This window comes from Notamacropus eugenii, chromosome 4 (assembly GCF_028372415.1).
Source record: "Notamacropus eugenii isolate mMacEug1 chromosome 4, mMacEug1.pri_v2, whole genome shotgun sequence".
In the NCBI taxonomy this organism is placed as follows: domain Eukaryota; kingdom Metazoa; phylum Chordata; class Mammalia; order Diprotodontia; family Macropodidae; genus Notamacropus; species Notamacropus eugenii.
In genome coordinates this window covers 20,559,007-20,581,391 of record NC_092875.1, presented here as the reverse complement: position 1 = coordinate 20,581,391, position 22,385 = coordinate 20,559,007, and the positions used below count along the sequence as shown (strand labels likewise).

The 22,385-nt window shown below is 43.8% G+C and overlaps 1 protein-coding gene across 1 annotated transcript in view; it reads left to right on the top strand.

Moving 5' to 3' along the window:
• The window catches only part of MYO18B (myosin XVIIIB), a 339,875-nt gene that overhangs the window by 132,973 nt on the left and 184,517 nt on the right, over positions 1-22,385 (top strand). Inside the window, exons 20-23 of the mRNA XM_072600101.1 lie at positions 3,615-3,680; positions 8,951-9,079; positions 9,850-9,993; positions 13,217-13,306. Of these exons, the coding sequence (XP_072456202.1) occupies positions 3,615-3,680; positions 8,951-9,079; positions 9,850-9,993; positions 13,217-13,306 (429 nt within the window). The remainder of the gene's footprint in view (positions 1-3,614; positions 3,681-8,950; positions 9,080-9,849; positions 9,994-13,216; positions 13,307-22,385) is intronic.

Below are 22,385 nucleotides of genomic sequence, written 5' to 3'. Positions count from 1 at the left end.
GTGTGGAGGCTGCCCTCCTTCAGGTAGCCGTGTAATTAGGAGATGGGAGAATCTGTGTGTGCTCACCAAAGCCCTTGTTTTCATACAGCAGCCATTCATTTCCAATGTCATCCCCTCTCTTACCAACTGCTTCACACCCTGTTTGCTCATTCTTCTCTCTCGGCTGGCTGAATTTCTCCAGTTCAGTCTCGTCTGGGATGCTCAGCCCCTTCTGTGTTAGGAAGCCTGCACGGATGATCTCATGGCAGAAATGGGGGGAGGGGGTTTCCAGAGAAGCCGGAAGGGAAATCTTTGCACTGAATGCTAGAGAAGTTATCCTGAAAATAGGGTCACAGGAGGATGCTCACGCCATGATTTTGAATTCTCGGCTCACATTAAACGAACTCCTCATCTGTTAATAGAATAAATAATGGAGGGCAAGGATTCCCAGTCTAATTGCTCTTGTCCTTGGGCCATGCCATCAATATAAAGAACCAATCAAGGCATGCTCCCTCTCCAGCTATTCTGAGCACTGAGGCTGGTATGGCCCACCTAAGGATCAAAACAGGCCTGTCATACATGGCCCCTGTGGATTCTCACAGCACCCCTAGCATGAAGGTGCTACAGATGATCACGTCCCTTTCTCAGATGAACCAAATGAGGGTCAGAGAGGTGAAGAGGCACAGCTCGTGAGTGTTAGAGGTGGGCTCTGAACCCTGGTCTCCCTATGCGCCATGGTGCCTTTCTTGTTGTGTGGTGTGGTCAAAAATGGTGGCTTTGGAGTTGGAAGACCTGGGTTCAGATCCCACTCTGTTGTTTACTGAATTATGACCTTGGGTGAGTCACTTTTCTCCACATCTCAGTTTCTTCCTTTGTAAAATAAAGACCTTGGGTTAGATGGTCTTCAAGAGCCCTCCTCACTCTAAGGCCTATGAACTAGCATCTTTGAGGGCTAGGGATATCAGCAGTCCAGTGATATTTTTTCACATATTTAAAGGCCCAGAACTTGAGCTGGGAGGGCCCTCAGATCAGAGGCCTCTGGTCCAACCCCCTTATTTTATAGATAAACAAATTTCAGTTTTAGGGATGAGGTGGGGGAGGGTAAGGGGCTTCCAGAAGGTCACCCCAAAATTTAAACCTGGGTCTCCTGACTCCAGGCCCTGCCTTCATCCCCAGTGCTACCTACTTACCTAATTATTATGAAGATCGCATTAAATAATGCATGCAACAGCACTTTACAAATCTCAAGGCACTATACAGATGTAAGATATGGTGTTATTGCTTTATGTTCTATCAATAGCATTGTGGACAGAGAACTGGTCTTGGAATCAGCAAAATCTGAGTTCAAATTCCGCCTCACACCTTTACTAGCTTTGTGACCCTGGGCAAGTCATTTTACCTCTCCTTGCCTCAACTTCCTTGCCTGTCTACCTCCCAGGGCAGCTGTGAAGATCAAATGAAACAGATTTTGTAACTGATAAGGCAGGATCCAGAAGCAGGAGATTGTTAGTAGACTACACATCATCCTTAAGGCCCATGCTTAATTATCTTGGTTGAATGAGTTTCCACTCCATAGCAGGTTGGAAATAATAAGAAGGGCCCTTGGGAAGGACCAGTGAGAAGCAGACACAATAGAAGCAGGAAAAATGATAGCCATCCTGGCCCTGACGTTGGAGTTACAGGTCCTGAGTTCAAATCCTAGATCAGATGGCCCTGGCCAAGTGTTAACCCCCTGGGTTAACCCCTTAACTCAACCCTTCTTGCCTTCAGTTTCCCCATCTGGAAAATGAAAAAGTTGAATTAAAATGCCTCAGAGGTCTAAATCCTCTAAATCTGTGGTTCCTAAGAGATGGTACAGCTAAAGAACAAATACAGTGCTGAGCCATCTTCCATCCTGGTTTTGGAGAGAAAGGCTAAGGATCATTCTATTGATTGAGTTCATGGAAGGAAAGGAAATGTGTGGCATACTTCAGGAACATTTCCTCGGAACACAGAAATAGAGCTCCAAGGAATCTTAGAACTCCTTCATTCAAACCCCCCATTTTTAAATGTGAGGAAACTGAGGTCAATAGTACGCTAATTTCTTACATAGTATAGAAAGAATGTTAGATCAGAAGTCAGGGCACTTGGTTTGAATATGCCTTTAAATTCCTCAGTACCTGTGTTGGACAACTGGTCTCTTTCAATCCTAAGTCTTTGCTCTGAAAACTTCCTCAAGGTCACAAAGCTAGTAAGAAAAGGTATGGGCCCAAGTCTAGGACCTCTGGCTCTAAATTCAACATTCTTTCATAGAAAAGAATTTTACAAACAAACTTCAACTGTTTGGAGCAGCATTCACCTTGAAGATGCCATAGAAAGTCTTAAATGAAAGAAGAGGAAGGAAGTAAGATCTATTTAGCTAATGACTTTGGGACAAGTCAGGCTCCTGGGGGAGTTCTCTATCCAATTCTGCTGCCTCAAGGATGGAAAGATCCCCTCTCAGGGTTTGCTGAATGAAGGGATACCTCAAGGCATAGATGAAGAGACCCCGTTCCTTCTAGGACCTTTGCAAATATGCAGAGCAATTTCTGGAAGTTCTTTGTGTATCAAACCTTATTTTTGCTTGGTTGCTCTTTCCCCTACCCCTTTTCCTTTCATCTAAGAAAAAAATATCCTGTATATTTTGATTTTATTGGCTCTATCCATTCCGATGCCTGGAGCTCCCCTGGACCATCTTGAGGTAAAATGTAATAATCCAAAACAGCCAGTTTTGGGAGATATAGGATATGCTTTGACCAAGGTCAGCAGAGGAAGGTTTCTCTCTGATTGTGTTCTGGGGCCAGACTTTTAATAGGCTCATTTCTTGGTGTCTTAGAAAGTTTTCAGCCATATCTATCTGTGGCCGAGGGAAATGGAACTCATCTACTAAATTGCACCAGGCTCTTAATATCTTCCCCATCTGCACTGTTGCAACTATGTGTCTGATGGTTTCTGCTGGGAATAATAGACTTTTTAATGTTCCATGAACGTAAGCCCCATGTGGGGATGAATGGGCGGTTCCTGGAGATTGGTCAGCTAGCATCAGTGAGGGCTAGGATGACCCCCTAGAGGGAGTTAGCCCTCTGCTCCAAGCCAGTGTCTTCCTCTTGCCCATGGACCCAGAAAAAAGACAAATCCAGTCACTCGATGTTGTTGGATACTTGGGAGATGGGGCTGTCTCACCTCGGAGAAGACACAGGTCTTCAGCTAGATGGCACCATGAATAGAGCACTGAGTCTAGAGTTCCTCTGAACTATCTTGAAGTCAGGAAGATCTAAGTTCAAATCCAGCCTCAGACATTAGCTACATGATCCTGGATAAATCACTTCATCCTGTTTGCCTCAGTTTACTCATCTCTAAATGAGCTGGAGAAGGAAATGGCAAACCACTCCGCTCTTCTAATATTCTATCTATATAATCTAATATTATATTATCCCAAATGGGGCCAAAAAGAGTCAGTCATGACTGAAATAACTGAACAACAACTTCTTGGTTCCAGGTCCAGTACTCCACCTGCTGGACCACCTAAATCACAGTTCCTAGAAGAGTATCTGGCACATAGTAGGTGTTTGTTGATTGACTTACAATTAATCAATCCCCTGTTTCTGTCTCCCCAGCTTATTGAAGAACTCCTGCAGGAACTGGACCTGGGGAAAGCAGCTGTACAACTTGGCAACACACAAGTGAGTCACCCCATTTCTCTGGTTTAGTTCATCCAGGATTTCTGGATTAGTGTGATTTGGGCACCTGCAGGACCAAGGGAAAAAGAAAACAGATCAGATTCTCTTGTATCTCTCATTTTCTGGATTTAGTAGCACTTGCTGTCCAAGTGAGTGGTTTTGTGATAAATTAGCTGCCATTTTAGAGAGAAAGAAAAAGGCCCCCTTTTGTATTCTAATGATGAGGATTGAAGGATATTCTCTTCAGCCAGCCATGTTTGTGTGTGTGTGTGTGTGTGTGTGTGTGTGTGTGTGTGACAGCAAAGGAGGAATGGAGGTGTCCCAAGTCCCCACTACTTCTCTGGGCAGTGTAAAGGCCAAAGGAGGGGTGTGGCACCTTCCCAGGTGGCTGAGAGGATGAATAGTTTCCCAGGTCATAGTCAAGGTAGTAGCACCAAGAAGAGCTCATTTGCTTTCCCTTTTTGACATAGTGAAGTCCCCATATATGATGAGGAAGAAACAAAAGAAGGCTTACTCATGGTTAGATCCTCTGGAGTAGGGGCCTGAGTTCAAATCCAGCCTCTGATCCTTACTACCTAGGTGACTTTGGACAAGACACGTGACTTCTCTGGGCCTCAGTTTCCCTATCTGTTAGATGAGAGTATTGGCCTATATGGCCTCCTAGGCCCCTTCCAGCTCTAGGGCTAGGATTCCATGATGCATGGGTGATGTTTTAGCTTTTCAGCCCTCAGGACTCTAGGGCCATGATTGTCTACATGGAATGAAATGGCCAACTTTAGACCACAATGCTCATCTTCCTTTTCTCTGCTCTGGATGTCAAAATCTGTTATCTAAAGGAATTATAATGCTAAAATGAGAAAAAAAGAAACAAAAAGTGATGGTCCATTTGGGCTGAGATGAGCATTATTGAAGAAACTCTAATTTTTGGAAATGGCTCTCCTCAGTAGTTTAGGAACATAAGGCAAAAATAGTGCAAAGCAATGAACTGCATAGGTAAGCAGGAAACCATTTGTAGGGACTTCCAACAGAGCTTTTGAAGGAGCTTCATTCATCTCCAGATAACCTTTGCACTACTAAAGGGAGCAGACTGGAGGCACGGTCATGACTGGGATGTAGGGAAGGCAATAGAGACTTTCTTTAAGGGAAATAGAGCTTTCTCTTGAGATGCTACCTAGGAATATCAGCCTAGCTTCCAGGAAGAGAGGTTTCCTGAGGAGAGAAAATAAGCATACTAATATTAGGGAGAACCCAGAGAAGGTACCTTCACTCATCAGTATTACCAAGTAAAATTGTGTGTATGCATGTATTCATTCTCTAGCAAGCCATACTGATTCCTTTACATTCACAAAGGAAAAAGGAAATGGTTAAGTACAAAAATCGTAAGTGATAAGTATCTCCTTACATGAATTATGAAAAATTATTCTATCTCCTAACAAGGCCTTATGACATGCATTGCAGCAGGCTTACAATTAGACACCCAGCCTGAGGGAGGAACCCTGTATTAGAGGTTTAGTTCTGTCTTCTATCTCCTGGGCAACCTTGGACAGTTCCTTCTATCTTCTGGGTTTCAATTTCTTTGTTAAATGAGACTAACCATTCAATCCCATCCTTTATTACCTCCCTGATTTCCCCATAAACAAACAAAACCCCTTATATTTACTTGACTTCTACTACTATATGTGCATATTGATTCTACCAATAGAATGGAGGTTGATTAATTTTTGGCTTTGTGTCCTGGTCCTGGTCTTGCATAGTACCTAGTTAATGTTTGTTGACTGAATTTAAAAATGCATGCGAAAATGCTTTGAATGTCTGACACACAGTACAATTACTTCCTGCTCTGGCTGTTTTAGCCAGCTAGAGCAGTTGAAAAGCTGGAAATTAGGGGGAAACTGAACCTTGAGCAGCTAAATGCTCAGTCACAAAGCCCGGCATTTTGTTCCCTTAAGAGAAACTTCCAGGCTTGGATTTTAGAACCAAGTCTTATCAGTATAGTATCAGCATCAAACAGGTTAGAAGCAAATGGTTTGAGGAGGAGAAGGTGGTGGTGGCATTAAGAGGTGGACATTTTGTGTTTGAGCTGAGCTTTGAAGGAAACTGGATATTATTCTGAGAGGCTATGATGAGGACGGTGTGAATTTCAGGTATGGGAACATCATGGGAGATTTAGGATCATAAGATCATAGGTTTAGAATCAGAAGAGACCTTATAGGTTAGGTAGTCTTGAACAGATCAGGATATTGAGGCCCAGAGAGGTTAAGAGATTTGCCCAAGATAATAGTAAGTAACAGCCCATTTTATACTTAAGGAAACTGAAGAAGACAGTGATGAATTGACTTGCCCAGGGTCACACAGTTACTAATTGTCTGAGGCAGGATTTGAACTCAGATTCAGTTCTCTATATGCTGTACTATGTAGCTACTTCTCTCTATATTAATCATTGTTGCTGTTATTTTCTTTTTTTCCTTGAAAATAACATTTTCCTTCGTCCAATCTTACAGTAATGTCCTAATTTTCCATTGTAATTTGTGACAGCACTTTTTATACATTTTCACATTTGATAATCAAGCAAAACCTGTGAGGGAGGCACTACAGATAGCATTATTCCCAGTTTTACAGAGGAGTAAACTGAGGCCAAAAAAGGTTAGGTGACTTGCTGATGGTCACAGAGCTAGTAAGCATCAGAGATGAATTTCAAGCCCAGGTCTCTCCTGATTGGAAGTTCAGTGCTCTCTCCACTACCCCACAATGCTTACTTCTGCTACATCTAGCATCAATCAATGATCATTTATTAAGCACCTCCAAATGCTTCTGGGTATATTGGAAGATTTTTATAAAATCAGATATTATTTTCAAAACTATTCAGCATTTAAAGGTCTAACCTTCCTTTATCTGGAAATGGCACTCATTTAGAAGGTCTCATTGTCTAATGTTGCTGAATAACTATTTTCTCCAAATTCCGTGGGAGGAATGAAATGGAGATGGAACAGTTGTGTACAGGTTGGATAAGTTTCAGTACCGGGGAGGGGGGGCAAGTGAACAGCTCCTATTTCCTTCTCATTTCCAGCCTCTATGGCCTCATCATCCATATCACCATCATAATATTGATGTTGAAAGCACGTTTTTATTTGTATCTGGGATGGCTGTACAGAAAAACGACAATGTGTAAGATGTGACTCAGTGGGATGGAATGACTTATTTTTATTCTGTGCATAGTAGCTTCCAATTATCTTTTTAATGAGACCTTCATACTTAATCAATAGTGTTTTGGCAGAGCTGGCCACCTTTTGTAATCTACAGACTTGGTTCCCTCATCATTTTGACCATTGATTTTTATAGTGGCTTTTCGAATTCACTAGCTTGTGAAATTAATACAGTCGTTATTGAAGTAATCAGGGAGGCCATGAGTCAATCATATCTTTATTTCAATGAGGCTAATTGTCTTGGCAGAAATGCCAGAAACAAGCAAAGAGGGATTCTTGCAGCAAGGGCCTGAGACTCTGATGTTTTCCATCTTGTACAGAGGATGGTTAAGGCTTTGGCACAAATGTTGCCATGCCTGAAAATAGGTGGAGATGAATGGAGGACTGATGGGGACCCTCTGTTTCATCCAGCATTGAATCAGAATCAAATGCGAGAAGCTCCTTAGAGCTGGGTTTTGTTCAACACAGTGAAGGGTCCAAGCACTCCGAGGGGTGAGGGAGAGGGTTTGAGAAGATGCTGATGGTTTCCCAGTTCGTTTCATATCCTTCTCTAACAGGGATGGACTGCAGGTTGTATTCCTACCAAAGAGAAGCAGAGTGAGGAAAGAGAAGAAATGTTGAACTTGGAGCTTGCACCCTATCACACCCTGCTCCCTAGCTCAGTGATCTTGGCCATCTTATTTCCTTCTCAAGGCATCAGTTTCCTCCTTTGAGTAATGAGTTTGGGTAAATGAACTTAGAGGGCCATACTACTTCTGAACATCCCCCTTTCCCTTCTGCTTAGCTGAATCTGATTTCAGTTTTCAAGCTCCAGCTCAAATGCCTCTGTTGTTTAGCTTTCCTAACCTTCCAGCCTACAGCCATCTCTCCTCTCTCCCTCCTGTGCCTTCTGATTGTCCCTGCTATTTCTTGGAACCTTGCCTTTTCTCTTCTGTCATCTCTACCTGTGTAGGAGACACTCAAGCTAGATCGGAAGTAAAGGCTATCTCTGACATTTAATTATCTCTGCAGAGCCTGCCACAATGCTGGGCTTTCTAAAAGTGCTTTTGTGTTTGCAGAGAAAACACTTTCCAAGTCTTATGCTCACATCCAGCCTCAGGCACTTACTAAAGGCTCACCTCTGATAAGTTACTTCTCCTCTCTCTGACTCAGTTTCCTTTCCTGTCAGATGAAAAGGTTGGATTTGATAGTTTTTACAGGCCCTTCCAGTTCCACTTCTATAGTCCTACAATCTCATTTGATCTTCACCATAACCCTGTGAAATAGGTGTGAGTATTCTTGTTATACAGATGAAAAAACCAGGTTCAGAGATGTGGACTGATTTGCCCAGGGTCACAAAGCTAGTTAAGTGTGAGCCTTAGAATGGAGAGAATCATGGATTCTGAGCTGAGAGGGAATTCAGGGTCTACTTCCTTCAACCTCCTCATTTCATAGATGAGAAAACTGATGCCCAGAAAGGTAAGTGACTCACTTTGGGGCACACAGGATTTCCATTATTGTCCCTTCTTACTCCAGGTTAGATGCCCTTCTATTGCCCCACTGTTTCTTTTTGGTATGAGTACAGCCTTCAGTCCTCTCCTTCTCTCACTACATCTCTCCCACCCCTAAGGAACTTATCAGTTTCCTAATAGAAACGAGTTGACTCTCCTTGGTTTACCTAATATTGACTTTTTTTTTGGCAACTGATTGACTGATTGTGATGCCTTGATATTGTCTCTTGTGGTACGTTGGTCATGCTAGGTTGGAGCACATAGATTGTAGATTTAGAGCTAGGAGGGACCTTTGAGCCATCAGGTCCAAATTTTTTATTTTACAAATAAGGAAATTGAGGCAGACAAAGGTTGTGACTGGCCCAGGTTCACATAGCTCATAAGTGTCTGACTTGTCTTTCCAACTCTAATTTCTATGCTCTATCCACTATGCTATGCTGATTTGAACCTGGGTCCCAGGGGCTGTGATCAGCAGGGCACAGACCCAATCCTCTGGTTTATTTATTTCTTGGGGTCCTTGAGTAACACCATCATCCACAAAGATCCAGAGATCATTTCTAATGTCCTCCCATTCTTTCAGGTCTTCCTGAAGTCAGGTGTTGTTTCCAGGTTGGAAAAGCAGCGGGAAAAGCTGATCTCTCAGAATATAATTCTCTTTCAAGCTGCCTGCAAGGGATTCTTGTCCCGCCAGAAATTCAAGAAATTGAAGGTAAGGAATTTGAGAATGCCCTCCGCCTTCCCTGGGTTAGTTCCATGACCATCCCATCCAGGCTTTTTGCCTCTGATAGTTTGGGAGAGGCTGGGATTGACCATAAAAGGTTATTGGCATTCCATTAACTTTCCTAGTACCCCTCAATAAACCAGTGTGGATCCACCATATGCATATTTGGTCTGTACTACCTTGCCCTAAGTTTGCTACCCATGGGCATAAAATAAAATTTGAGAGTCATTGTCTTTAAGTAGAAATTTGCCTGTGCTTCCCTTTGCTGGAGAATAGCTGGATAATTCAGTGCAACAAATATGAAGTACCTACTACATGTAAAGTCCTTTGCAAGGTATTGGGGATTTAAAGACAAAAATATGGTCCCTCCCTCCAAGAAGTTACACTCTATTGGAGAAAGTTCCCAGGACACTGTCCCAATGTCTCATCAGACTTTTAGTCCAAGAAGGGCTCTCAGAAGACTTGTGGAGGGCAGGAACTCTCACTTTTTTCTCTCTATCGCCAGACCCTAGCACAGTGCCTGACACATAGTAGGTGCTTAATAAATGTTTACGGTGTTGGAATTAATTATCCATAATTTATTGTAACTCCATCCTACTAAAGTTTAAAGCTCTTCATTTTGACTTATTTGAAATGCTCTGCTACTTCTTTCTCTCTTGGGGTGAGGACTTCTATCTCTGCTCCATGGGAATCCATCATTTTTTAATTGACAAAAGTCTTGGGCTCTCAGTTCTTTTCCCCTTTCCTTCTCTCCTCAGATCCGGCAGCTGGCTGTCCAATGTATCCAGAGAAATCTAATGGTGTTCCAGGTGGTGAAGGACTGGCCCTGGTGGCAGCTGCTTTGTCATATCCGGCCACTATTGAGTAGCACCATCGGGGAGGACCAGCTCAGGGCAAAGGAGGTACACTTGCTGAATTTCCTGACCAATCGGCTGGATATCTCAGATGGGCAAGAGGTTTTCAGTACTTACCAAAGCCGTAATGAGGGTGGGCCACTGGAGCTTTGCCTCAAGGTAGAAAATTTTTAGAGCACAGACAACGCTGTGCTAGGGCCTGTGTCCTTCCCTTCCTGGCCCTTCTCCCAGCAGCAGCAGCAGAGCTTTGTTCTAAGATTCCCTTCCTTCCCCAGTCCCTGAACCCCAAATGCCTCATCCTGGGTCATCTCCAGTCATCCTGATGAATATCTGTTCACTGGATTCAGATGGCTCTGGAGGAGAAGTGAGGCTGGTGACCTGCACAGCCCTCCCTCACTCAAAACAAAGTCAAGTGCAAGTCATGTCATTATTTCTCTGATGGCATGGTCTTCTCCGGCAATGAAGGACAAACACACATGGCCATATATACATATATTATATATAACATACATGTATAATATATGTGTGTATATATACACATATACACACACACATATATACCTCATATATGCATACTACACACATACATACATATATACCTTGTATATATATACCACATATAGACATATAGACATATATGCACCATATACACCACATATGTGTCTGTATCTTTATACACACATATACATACATGCTTACATATACACACGCATATATAAGTATATACACATACATGTATACACATATACAGACATGCACGTATATGTGCACACATACATAATACATGCATGCATGCATGCATGCATATATATCTCTCTCCCACATTCTTAAAGTCTATTACCAGGATAGAAACTCCCTAGTGTTCCAGGCAGGCTTCCTCTCCCCAGGCCATATTGCAGAGAAACTCCCTGCCTGTTTTTCGGGTGCAAAGATGGCTAATTAGGGCCATTCTGCCACCTCTCTCCCTTCTGGTTTGACATACTAACCTCTAGTCTTTTCATGGTGGACACTGACTGACCAGACCCTCCTCTGTTGTAGTTCCCCCCCTCCCATCCCCAGACCCTGTGCAGTTGAGCAGCCTCAGTGCTTTAGTTATTTCCTTCCTTATCAAACTCCACCTCTCCTGGAGTCTGTTCCCAGCTAATCTTTGCTAGGGGGATCCTGGCTACTGATGAGTTCACCAGTTATCAGTCCCAGGAACGTATTTACATTTTAATAGGGACCTTCTGAAAGCAATATGTTAACACAAAGGAAAGACTCTAACAGGAAATTTTAGCTACGTGTGTGTGTGTGTGTGTGTGTGTGTAGGTAGAATCTTTAATATTTTATCCATTCACTCATTCAGTCATACAAGAATTGTTTAGATGCATCAGCTGAATGCTAGGCACAGATGGAAGGATAGATAGATGATGATGATGGTGGTGGTAATGATGATAAAAGTTAACATTTATATGGGGATTTAAGGTTTGCAAAGCACTTTATAGATGTTACCTAATCATCCCTGGCCACAGGATACATACAGTAAGGCCAGGGAGCCAAGAGAGACAAAAATAAGCATCCTAAAAATGAGAATCTGTTCAACGTGTCTGATCCATCTTGGGCCCCTTGTTACAGGATGGACATTGATCAGCTGGAGGGTGAGCAGGATCATGAAGGAGCTCAAGATTATGAGTCAGTAGCCAACAAATATTTACTAAGCCCCTACTGCATTCCAGGCACTGTGGTCGGTCCTGGTGCTACAAAAGATAGAACATGTCGTCAGGGAGCTCGTAGTCTAATGGGGGAGGTAATGTGTAAACAACTCTGTACAAACAAGATCTAGCAAAGATAAATTAGAGAGAATCAACAGACGGAAGGCACTAGGACTGAGAAAGGCTTTGGTAGAAGGCTGGATTTTCCCAGCACTTGAAGGAAGCTGGGGAAGCCAAGATGTAGAGATGAGGAAGGAGGGAGAGCAGGCTGAACAAGGAGTAGGTGAATGATCCTTTCCTGGAGAAGTGAAGATTTGGAGGTAGGGGTGGGGTAAGCAAGTCAAGGATTGTCACTTGCAAGCAGGATCAGAGCTGCGCTGTTTGGTCCCAGTAGACTAAAAGGAGGAGATTTGCATTGGATATCACGAAAGACTTCCTAGCAAAGTGAATCATTTCCAAATGCAATGGGGTAAGAAAGGAGGTGGTGGCTCCCTCTCACTAGTGGGCTTCCAACAGAGGCTGGATGGCTCTTGTCAGAGATGTTGAGGGAATTCCTCTTCAGGTGGAGAGACTGGACTAGATGGCTTCAGAGCCCCTCCAGTTAGGCCATAAAGTGCTCCAGAATCAGGTGTGTGTGTGTGTGTGTGTGTGTGTGTGTGTGTGTGTGTGTGTGTGTGTGTGTGTGTGTGTGTGTGTGTAAGAGAGAGAGAGAGAGAGATAAACAGAGACAGAGAGATAAAGATAGAGAGACAGATAGAGACAGAGGGAGAAAAAGAAGAGAGGAGAGGAGCGGAGAGAGAGAGAGAGAGGGAGGGAGGGAGGGAGGGAGAGAGAGAGAGAGAGAGAGAGAGAGAGAGAGAGAGAGAGAGAGAGAGAGAGAGAGACAGAGACAGAGACAGAGACAGACTCTCCAGGCCGGACCATTGAGGATGGCTGCATGGAGGGATATTTTTCTCTGTAGATAAGACACAGCTTGGATTCAAGCCCAAAAAATTGACCACTTTGTGTCACATGCCACATTCCTGTAGGTGCAGTCATGCGTCTCTGGTGCTTTTTTAACAGTAAAGACTACCAGCAGTGTTTATGTTTTTGGTTTCCCACAGATCTGTGATCGTTAGTACAGAGACGTCCCCTTGGGGAAGTTGTTTCTACCCATATAGATGAGCATTTGCTCTTGTGCCTTCTAGTCTAAAGAGATGCTCGGGACACTGAGAGCTTAAATGTCCAGTCCAGGGCCACACAGATACTACTGTGTCAGAGACAGGTTTTGAATTCAGGCCTTCCTGACTCCAAGGCTTGGTCTTTACCATCCACTTCATACAAATTCTCCCTGGAAATGTGGCTGTTATTATCATTGCTGCCATGATCATAAATATTATCATAATCATCTACCATCCTTAAAGTAGGCTGACCCAAGAAAGCCAAACTCAAGCCCATCTTTGGAGTGGACTGAGTGCGCTGGGATCATCTCCATTGGGTTTTTCAAAGACAATGCCTTTGTGACCCATTCTGTGGGCTTCGCCTTTGTGAGAACGTATCTCCGCTTCTCAGGGTTCATTGTGTTTTGCTTTGGCTTTTAGGAAGAGCTCACTGCCCTGAGAAAGAAACTAGAGACGTCTGAGAAGTCACGGAATGAGCTTCGGCAGAACACAGACCTGCTGGAGAGCAAGGTATCTGGTGGGGGTGGGGGTAGGGAAGGAGGAAAGGGAGAGAAAATAAGGGGTCTCAGAAATTACATAGTCCACCTCCTAATAATTTGTGTGTTCATCCTTCGTTGCCAAAGAAGACCATGCCATCAGAGAAATAATGACATGACTTGCACTTGACTTTTGTTATAGAAGTCAAGGCCCAGAGAGGGATCATCAGATCATAGACTTAGCACTGGAAGGGACTTTAAGAACTTTTTAGTGCAACTGTATAATTTAGAGATGAGGAAACCAAGGCCCAGGGAGGTGAGGCCTTTATCTTCACAGTTAGTATGTGGGAAGACCAGGATTTCAACCCAGGTCCTATGAACCCAGAGCTAGCACTCTTTCTACTGAACCACACAACCCCCTCCATCTTTAGGTAAGGAAACTGAGATTCCTAGCAGACAAGTGACTTTTCCAAGGACACAGAGACCCAAAGCAACAGAGTCAGGAATTGAACCAAAGGTCAACATTCTTTCTACTGCCCTATGTGAAACTAGCCCTACTGAGCTCTTCCCCTGAATGCCTCATAAGCCTGAGTCTTTGGCTCTGGCTTAGGAGTCAGAAGGCCTTCCTTGTCATTTGTGTGTTGTGCAAGGCCCTTTGCTTCTTGGAGCCTCAGTTCCCTCATCTATAAAATGGGAGTGTTGCACAAAGACGATCTCTAAGCTGTCTTTCAGCTCTAGCATGATAAGATGCTAGCCCTTTGCTATGATAACGTTTGACCAAGAGTGAACTCACTGCCACTGCAAGATAGGCCTAGGAGGCCAAACCTTAACAATTGTGGCAGCAGATAAAGATAAAGTTTTGTGCTGGGTTAAAAAAAACCAACTTTGGAAGTTGTAGATGGGAGAGGCATGGCTAGACCATAGTTGCCTGTGAAAGATCTGGGAATGTGAGTGGACTACAAGCTCAGGGGGATGTGATAGCCAAGAAAACACCCTGGATCTTGGACTGCATTGAGAGCCAGAAGGGGAGAGAGCCCAGCTCAACTGTATTTTACCCAGGCTGGGCCACATCTAAAACTCTGTGCACTATTCTGGGCACCAATGTTTAGGCAGGATGTGATAAGCTGGGCAGCCATCAGGATGGTGAAAGGATGTGAATCCATGTGCTACACTATATGAGGAATGGTTGAAAGGGCTGGAGATGGTGAAAAATGAGGAGATTCTGGGACATGATAGATGTGTCCGTGTATCTGGAGGGTAATCACCAGAGGGGGAGGGGAGGGATTAATTTTATTCTATAGGTTCTCAGAGGGGAGAACCCCTAGGAGCAATGGCGGGGTGGGGGAGGCAGGGGTGGAGAGAATTGTAAAGAGACCAATTTAGGCTGGATATCAGGAAAAACTTCCTAACAAGTAGGGTTGTCCATGATTGGGACAGGCTACCTCGATGGTAGTGGGCACCCTGTCTTTAGACAGAGGTCTTCGGACAGTAGCATATCGTAGAGGGCATTCCATTGGAGGTCCGAGTTGTGCTAGCTGGACTCTGAGGTCCCTTTCAAGGTTGGAAAGAAACAAGTATTCATTAAGACTTACTCTGTGCCAGGACCTGAACTAAACCTTGGAGATTCTAATATAAACAGAAAGAAAGACGGTTTCTGGGGTTATTGTTGTCCAGTCATTTCAGCTGACTCTTTTGGTCCTTGTTTGGGGTTTTCTTGGCAAAGATCCTGGAGTGGTTTGCCATTTCCTTCTGAAGAAGGAACAACTGAAGTTCATTGAAAGATGAGAAAACGGAGGCAAGCAGGGTTAAATGACTTGGTCAGGGACACACATCTAGAAAGTGTCTGAGGCTGAATTTGAACTCAGGAAGATGAGTCTTCTGGATTCCAAGCTTTCAGTTAAATAATCACCATTTCTGAGCACTAGGCTAGACTTTTGGGATCTAAAGACGAAACCAAAGCAAAAATAATCTCTTCCTTCAAGGAGCTTAAATTCTGTTGGGAGAAACAACGTATGCATATGTAAGTATAGTCAGATATGTCTTTATATTATATAACATTGTGATTCTACAAAAGTGATGGTAAGGATGGTGAATCCAAAGCAAAGATGGCTAAGCACTGTAACCCTCATCCCTTGTCTCTCTCTCTCCTTCTGTCTCTGTTTATCTCTCTGTTTCTCTGGGTGCATCTCTGTTTCCCTGTCCCATTTAAGGGTCTGGGATTGGTATAAACCACTATGCCCACAGTGGAACCAAGGAAACTACAGAGCCAGACTCTCACATCACCCATTTCTGCCATTCTATTCAGACTCTAAAGAGAATTTAATAAACACCTACTACATATGAGTCACTGTGCTAGGCGCTGGGGAAATGAAGACATTTCTAGACATGTACATACTAGATAATTTGGGAAGAGAGAGAACACAGATAATTGGAGGGATCTTGGAAGGCCTCATGTAAGAGGGGGCACTTCAACCAGGCTTTGAAAAGCAATAACCATTCCAGGTAGCAAAGATGATCCTGGGAATAGGGGCAGTAGCATGGATCACTGATGTCAGGAAGTTTGGGAGAAGGAGGAGAACGTGGGATAGTATTGGGCATCATTCTAGGAACCTAAGGATAAGATTTCATCCCTTGGGGCTTTACTATTGGCATCTACTGGAGTATCTGCTATGTGTCCACCCTTTGTGGGACTGGGATGCACTAGGACTATGTGATGGCAAGAACTTCGGTGTGAGTGTTGGGAAGCCTGGGTTCAAATTCTGACTTTTAACAATGATTACTTGGGTGACTCTGTGAATGTCATTTCTCTCAACTTCAATTGGAAAATCTAAAAAATAGTGCTCATTATGTTCATAATGCAGCTAGTTCGTAAGCAGCTATTAGTGCCTCTGCTTTAAAATGATCTTATATTCTTATTCTCTCTCTCTCTCTCTCTCTCTCTCTCTCTCTCTCTCTCCTCTCTCTCTCTCTTCTTTCTGTTTCTGTCATCTTTCTCTGTCCTATCTCTCTCTGTATGTATATGTACATGTATGTATATATGAATCCATAAATCAATAATATGTAATATATAATATAAATATATATCTGACTATACTTACATATACATATGTTGTTTCTCCCAAAAGAATTTAAGTTCCTTGAGGGAAGAGATTATTTTGGTTTTGGTTTTGTCTTTAGATCCCAAAGGCCCAGCCCAGGGCCTGGAAAAAAGTGGTTATTTAACTAAAAGCTTGTGGATTGATTGATAGGATTGTACTGAGAAAAACACTCCAGAAAGCTTCAAATTCTCTAGAAATCACTGTTTTGAATGATTCTATTTTGGGGGCCAGATCTCTCATTTCATTGGTATTTCACTGAGAGGCAGAGGGCATGGAAGTCGCCTTGGAGTCAGGAAGACCTGGCTTCAGTCCCATGCCTGAGAAACCTAGGCTGTGTGACCCTACTCAGGTCACATATCCTTTTTGTGACCCAGGCTCTTCTTTAAGACCAACATGCCCATAATGAGTGTCCTTCTGTGTTGGAGAAGGAGATTCCTCCTGGGAAATTTCCTCTGGCAATGAGATAGAAACTATTAACAGCCCCAGAGTTACAATGAAATGCTGTCCTTCCTCTTAGAATGCTTGTTTCTTAGGTTTAGTAGGCAGGAAGCCACTAAGGCAGCCAACTTAGAATCAAGTAGGGTCACTTTCTCATCATCAACCTTTGAGGTTCCGCTGCCATCCCAAGGAGGCCATGGGGAATGAGGAGGAGTATTTACATCATTCTAGTGTAAGCTTCCTGAAGGCAGCACCTCCAGTGCCTAGTCCAGTGACCCTCCTAGTACTTACAAGTGTTTGCTGATTCACTGATTTCAGTGCAGGGCAGGAGGCAGAGTCCCTGTTCTTCTTGATTCCCTTTATTATGTGGTTGAATGTGAATTTCCAAAATGTCAGATCCCTGGGGAGGAACCTTAGATGTTACCTGTTCAAAAGATCATGGGAGCATCGATTTAGAGATAGAAGGGACCTGACGCCTGCATTTTACAGAGGAAAGAGAGGTGAAGGGAAGAGGAAGTGACCTGTCCAAGTCACACACACAGTATAATAATAGATCTTAATAATAGATCAGGAGCCATCTAGTCCAACTCTGTCCTTTTACAGAGGAGGAAACCGAGGCACAGAGTGATGAAGTGCCTTGCCTAAATGTTATATTGGTAGTGACAGAGTAGGATTTGACTCAGGTCCTTCTACATTCAATCCAAGGCTTTTTTTTCTTATTCCTCAATTGTGACATGCTGACTCAAACACAGACAGTCCTTGGCATTCCAGAATTGAGTGCTTCACTGGGTGGTCCAGGTGATAACTGTCACAGAGGTCTGGAGGAAGGAGAGGTTTGTGAAAATGAGGTCAGAGGAGTCTAAGATGGCTCTGCGGAGAAGGCAGGACCTGGCCTGACTCCTGGCCCTCAGTGCTCCCATCCCTTCTTCCTGGGTGCCCTGAGCCCTTCAAGGGCCTTTTGGGTCACAGCTATACCTGCCCCCAACTACATCTACTGACATGATTCATGAGAAGGCCAAGCAGGGAAAGCCTGCTGGGACTCGGCTGGGATGCCTCTCTGCCCTTCCAGAAGCCGACAGACTCGTATTCACTGAGAATGAGAATGATCCCAGATACAAATGCAGCGGATTTTGCTCATGAGTGATGGTGGGTGGAAATTTAAGGACAGAGATTGATTTTGGATGGTTCCATCTGCTTTGCCTAGTCATCTGCCAAGAAAAGACAAGACAGAACCAATTCAGGCAAAATCCACTCACCAATAGGGCAGATGGACTTTGGGGAGGCAGCCTGTGGAATGGATAGAGTGCTAGACATGGAGTATGGAAGAAGGTTTGGGTTCAAATCCTGCCTTGGTCACTAACTGTGTGATTGGGGCAGGTTACTTAATCTCTCAGAGGTTCACTTTCCTCATCTGTAAAATGAGGGGGTCAGACTACATGATTTTTGGGTGTCTTTTCTAACTCAAATTCAATATCGAGGGCCATGGGCAAGTCACCATGGGCAAACCTCAGTTTCCTCACCTACAAAGGGGTTATGTTCCTGAAAGGACCCACTTCACAGAGTTGTTGTGATGAAGAGGTATTTGGTCACTCTTGAAGCTCCAGTGTGGCAGATATTGATGTGGTTTGTCTAGGTTGGGAGCAGCCGTGCTACCAGCTGCTGAGGGAGCCACTGGGACTGAGCCGGGACCCACGATTGATGATCATGGCTGGTTCCTTCATTTGGGTCAGGCCATGATTTGCTCAACCAAAGAGAGAATTGATTTTGCTTTTCTTAGTGGTGATAAGGTGACTCAGTGCTTTATTCCGGGGAGAGATGAGCAGAATGATGAAGAGTGAAGAGGAAAAACAGATTAGGTGGTCTTAACCTGGGATCCATAAACTTGCTGATACATTTATATCTATAATATGCACATATATATATAATTAAAAATCACATTTAAAATTAAATATATTAAATAATATATTTAAAAGCAAATTCAGATAGATAACCATATTTCAATAGAATTGGTTTCCTTTGTAATTAAAGGTATTTTATCTTATATACTTAAAACCATTATTCTGAAAATGGACCTATCCTTAAACTTAACCAGACTGTTAAAATATTGGTCCACAGCACAAAAATGTCATGCCAAGAGAAAACTCTTGAAATACATTGATCATGATTACTATTAGCTCTGGCCAGTCATGGTCTAAAGTTCCCAAGGACAGAGTGACCTGAGAATAGAGAATATTTCCTTTTTGTATCTGAATCCTCCACATCCAACCCAGTGTGTGGCACATCGTTGGTGCTTAATAAATGCCGGTTGATTGGCTGATGAGGCCATCTGCTTGACTGGGTCTTGTCATTCCTGATTGGGGCTTACAGTCTTGCAGAGGCCAAACTGGGATGGCTCTCAGATCCATCCTTTGTTACTAAGAATAAAAAATAGAGGGTTAGCAATTGTTGCTGCTGTTTACTCGTGTCTGATTCTTTGTGACCCCTTTTGAGATTCTCTTGGCAAAAAACAATGGAGTAGTTTACCATTTCCTTTTCCAGTTCATTTTATAGAAGAGGAAACAGAGACGAACAGGGTTAAGTGACTTGCCCAGGGTCACATAGCTAGTAAGCATCTGAGGCCAGGATTTGAACTCAGGTCTTCCTGACTCCAGACCTAGTGTTCTATCCACTGCACTGCCTAGCTGCCTCAATAATAATGCATCAACAGAATTTACCCACATATTAACCGAGTTTGACACATGCGATGTTCCACCCTCTTGTCCCTCATCTCTGTAAATGAGGACATGGGGGTGCTGTCTTATCTCTCTTTTGGTCATGATAATCTCACCCCCCTTCAACTGTGATTTTCATTGACGTTCCATTGACACTGCTGTCATCATTGTGTCGATGGTTTCCTTGGTTCTGGGGTCGCCTTCTTTCCTGGGAGCCCTGCACATTCTGCTCCCCCTCTCTGGAAGGCTCCCCTTCTGTCTGTTCTGTCTTCACCTCCTCAGTCCTATCCCCAACTGCAGCCTAATTAAAGTGTCAGAAGTCTGCTCACCCAAAGTGAAGGATGAGGCGTGGAGCCTCTTACTGGGTACAATTAGCTCTCTGCAGAGACATTTCGGTGGAGGCTTGCTGAAGCATCGCCCAGTGAGTTTCATTCATCCTCATGACAAAGATTGTAATGGGAGTCAGGAATTATATACCAGTGTAACATGTTCTCATTACAGGCCCTGGATCACAATCAGCCTGACCCTTTGGAGGCCAGGATTAGGTCTGTTAATGTGGTCGATAAGAAGGTAGGGAAAGCAGTGGCCACTGAGGAATGTCCATCCACATCTCCGCTGGCCACAAATGACTTTATCCTCATGGATGGATGTTTGAGCTGGCCATTCATCCTGGGCTGCCAGGTCAAGGCTTAGGATTTCAGACTCACAGGCTCAGACCTCTACGGGACCTCTGAGAGGCGCTGAACCAACTCACTTCATTGTACAAGGAGAGAAGGCCAGGTCAGAGAAGTTGTCTGGGGTCACGCAGCTAGTACCAGGTCATCTGATAGCAAGTCTAGTGTTCTTTTTGGTTTACCCCAGTTCTAAATTGGGGGCTATATGGGTCAAAGAATGTTAATTCTGACATTAAAGATCTTATGATGCGTGTCTGGAACATAGTAAGTGCTAAATAAATGCCTATTGATTAACTGATGGATTATTCTCTACAAGTAGAGCTATCTCAGTTGGGATCAGGCTTCTCCTTTAAAAAAAATGGCATTTGAACTTGGAGGCATCCCAGAATCTTAGAACTGGAAAGGGCTTTCAGAGCCCCTTCTAGACCACCCCTTCATTTCACAGATGAAGAAATTGAGGCCCACAGAAATTAACTTGCCAATTGACTTGCCAATATTCACACAGATAGTAAGTGTATAAAGTGGGATTTGAACCCAGGGCTTTCTGACGCCAGCTCTAACCCTCTCTGAGGATTTTATTGGAGGAAATGAATTCATCCACTAAGTCTTTATAGAATGCCTATCCAATCAGAGAATCACAGGATGTCAGAGATGAAAGGGGTCTCCAAGGCTAAGTAAGAATCTTCTCTCTTCTCTTGAAGATGTCCAGTGAAGGGGAACCCACTGTCTCCCATGGTAGGCCATTCCATCTTTGAACATCTTCCCGTGTGCCATCTGGGGATCCAAAGGCAAAACCACAACAGATCTTCCCCTCAGGGAGCTTATATTTAATTGGGAGAAATGGCATGTCTCTATCTAAGTAAATGTGAGCTCAGGGGCAATGGGGAAGGCTCCCACAAGCAACCCATCCTGGCTGGAACCTTGATTTAGAGATGAAAGGACTGGAAAGGAAACTGAGGCGAACAGAGGTGAAGTGTTTTGAGCAAGGATGCTCTACTAGTACGGGTCTGAGGTTTGGATTGAACCCAAATGTTCCTGACTCCTGTCACACCACCTTCTTCATTATTAACATTCTCCTCCTGGCTTATATAATCGTTCATGACCCCTCTTAAGTTGCTGTTTCCACCCTACATGCTTCCCTTCCGTGCCCCTTGGTGACATGAAGACATACTCCTGCCTTCCCCTTCCTTCTCCCTTTGCCCCCGTCTCCCCTCAACTGGGACCTTCCCACTGTACAGTATAAACTGCATTACTGGGAGGCAGGAGAGGCCTAATCACCTGGTTCAGTAGACAGGGGAGGGTGTTATCATATCTAGTTTATAGATGAGAAAATGGCAGCCCAGAGAAGTTGTTTATGGTCACCCAGCTAGGAAGAGAAGGGCCAGCAATCTGAACCTAGGCTGACAGCTGAGGCAAGGTGTGCCCCATCACACGTAATAATCCTCGGGGACCATTAGGCTCCTCATTCCTGAGCTAGCTGTGGAGAGCGGGAACAAGGAGACAGAACATGCCCCAGCATCATTTCCCCTGATTTTGTTGTCTCATCAGTGAAAACTGCATTTGACGAGGCTTATTAAAGAGACAACATTATTGCAGAGTGATTTAAGGGCCTCATTTGGGGACAAGGGAAGCAGGAGCTGAGAAGCAGCCAGGGCGGCTGGCTATAAATATTCCCCCAGCATGTGGGCAAAATCTTCCTTCTATGGCAAAGTGGCTGCTTTCATTTCCATTAGAAAAAATAGGCTTTTTTTTTCTTTCTCCCAGCTCCAGTACCTGGAGGGCACTACTAAAGAGTTCGTGTGTGTATGTGTGCATATGTGTATGTGATTATATGCATGTGTGTGTAATGTGTGCATGTGTGCATATGTGCATGTGTTCATGTGTGCATATGTGGTCGTGGATGTATGTGTGTGCATGTGTGTATGTATGTGCATGCATGTACATGTGTGTATGTACTTCAGAATATGCCAGGAGACCTCACTGAATTCTTATTTACTGCTGGGAGCAGGGTCCATGCCCAATGATCCTTTTAGCTCATTAGCCTGAATGATTCCCCACCTCTAAAGAGAAGCCATTAATATGAAATGAGAACATCGTACTTAGGATAGAAAATTCATCTGCAAAGCAAACTGGTGAGGAGATCCTGGTCTCACTTTGGAAAAGTCCAAGGAGGCAGTCTGGCACTTCATGGA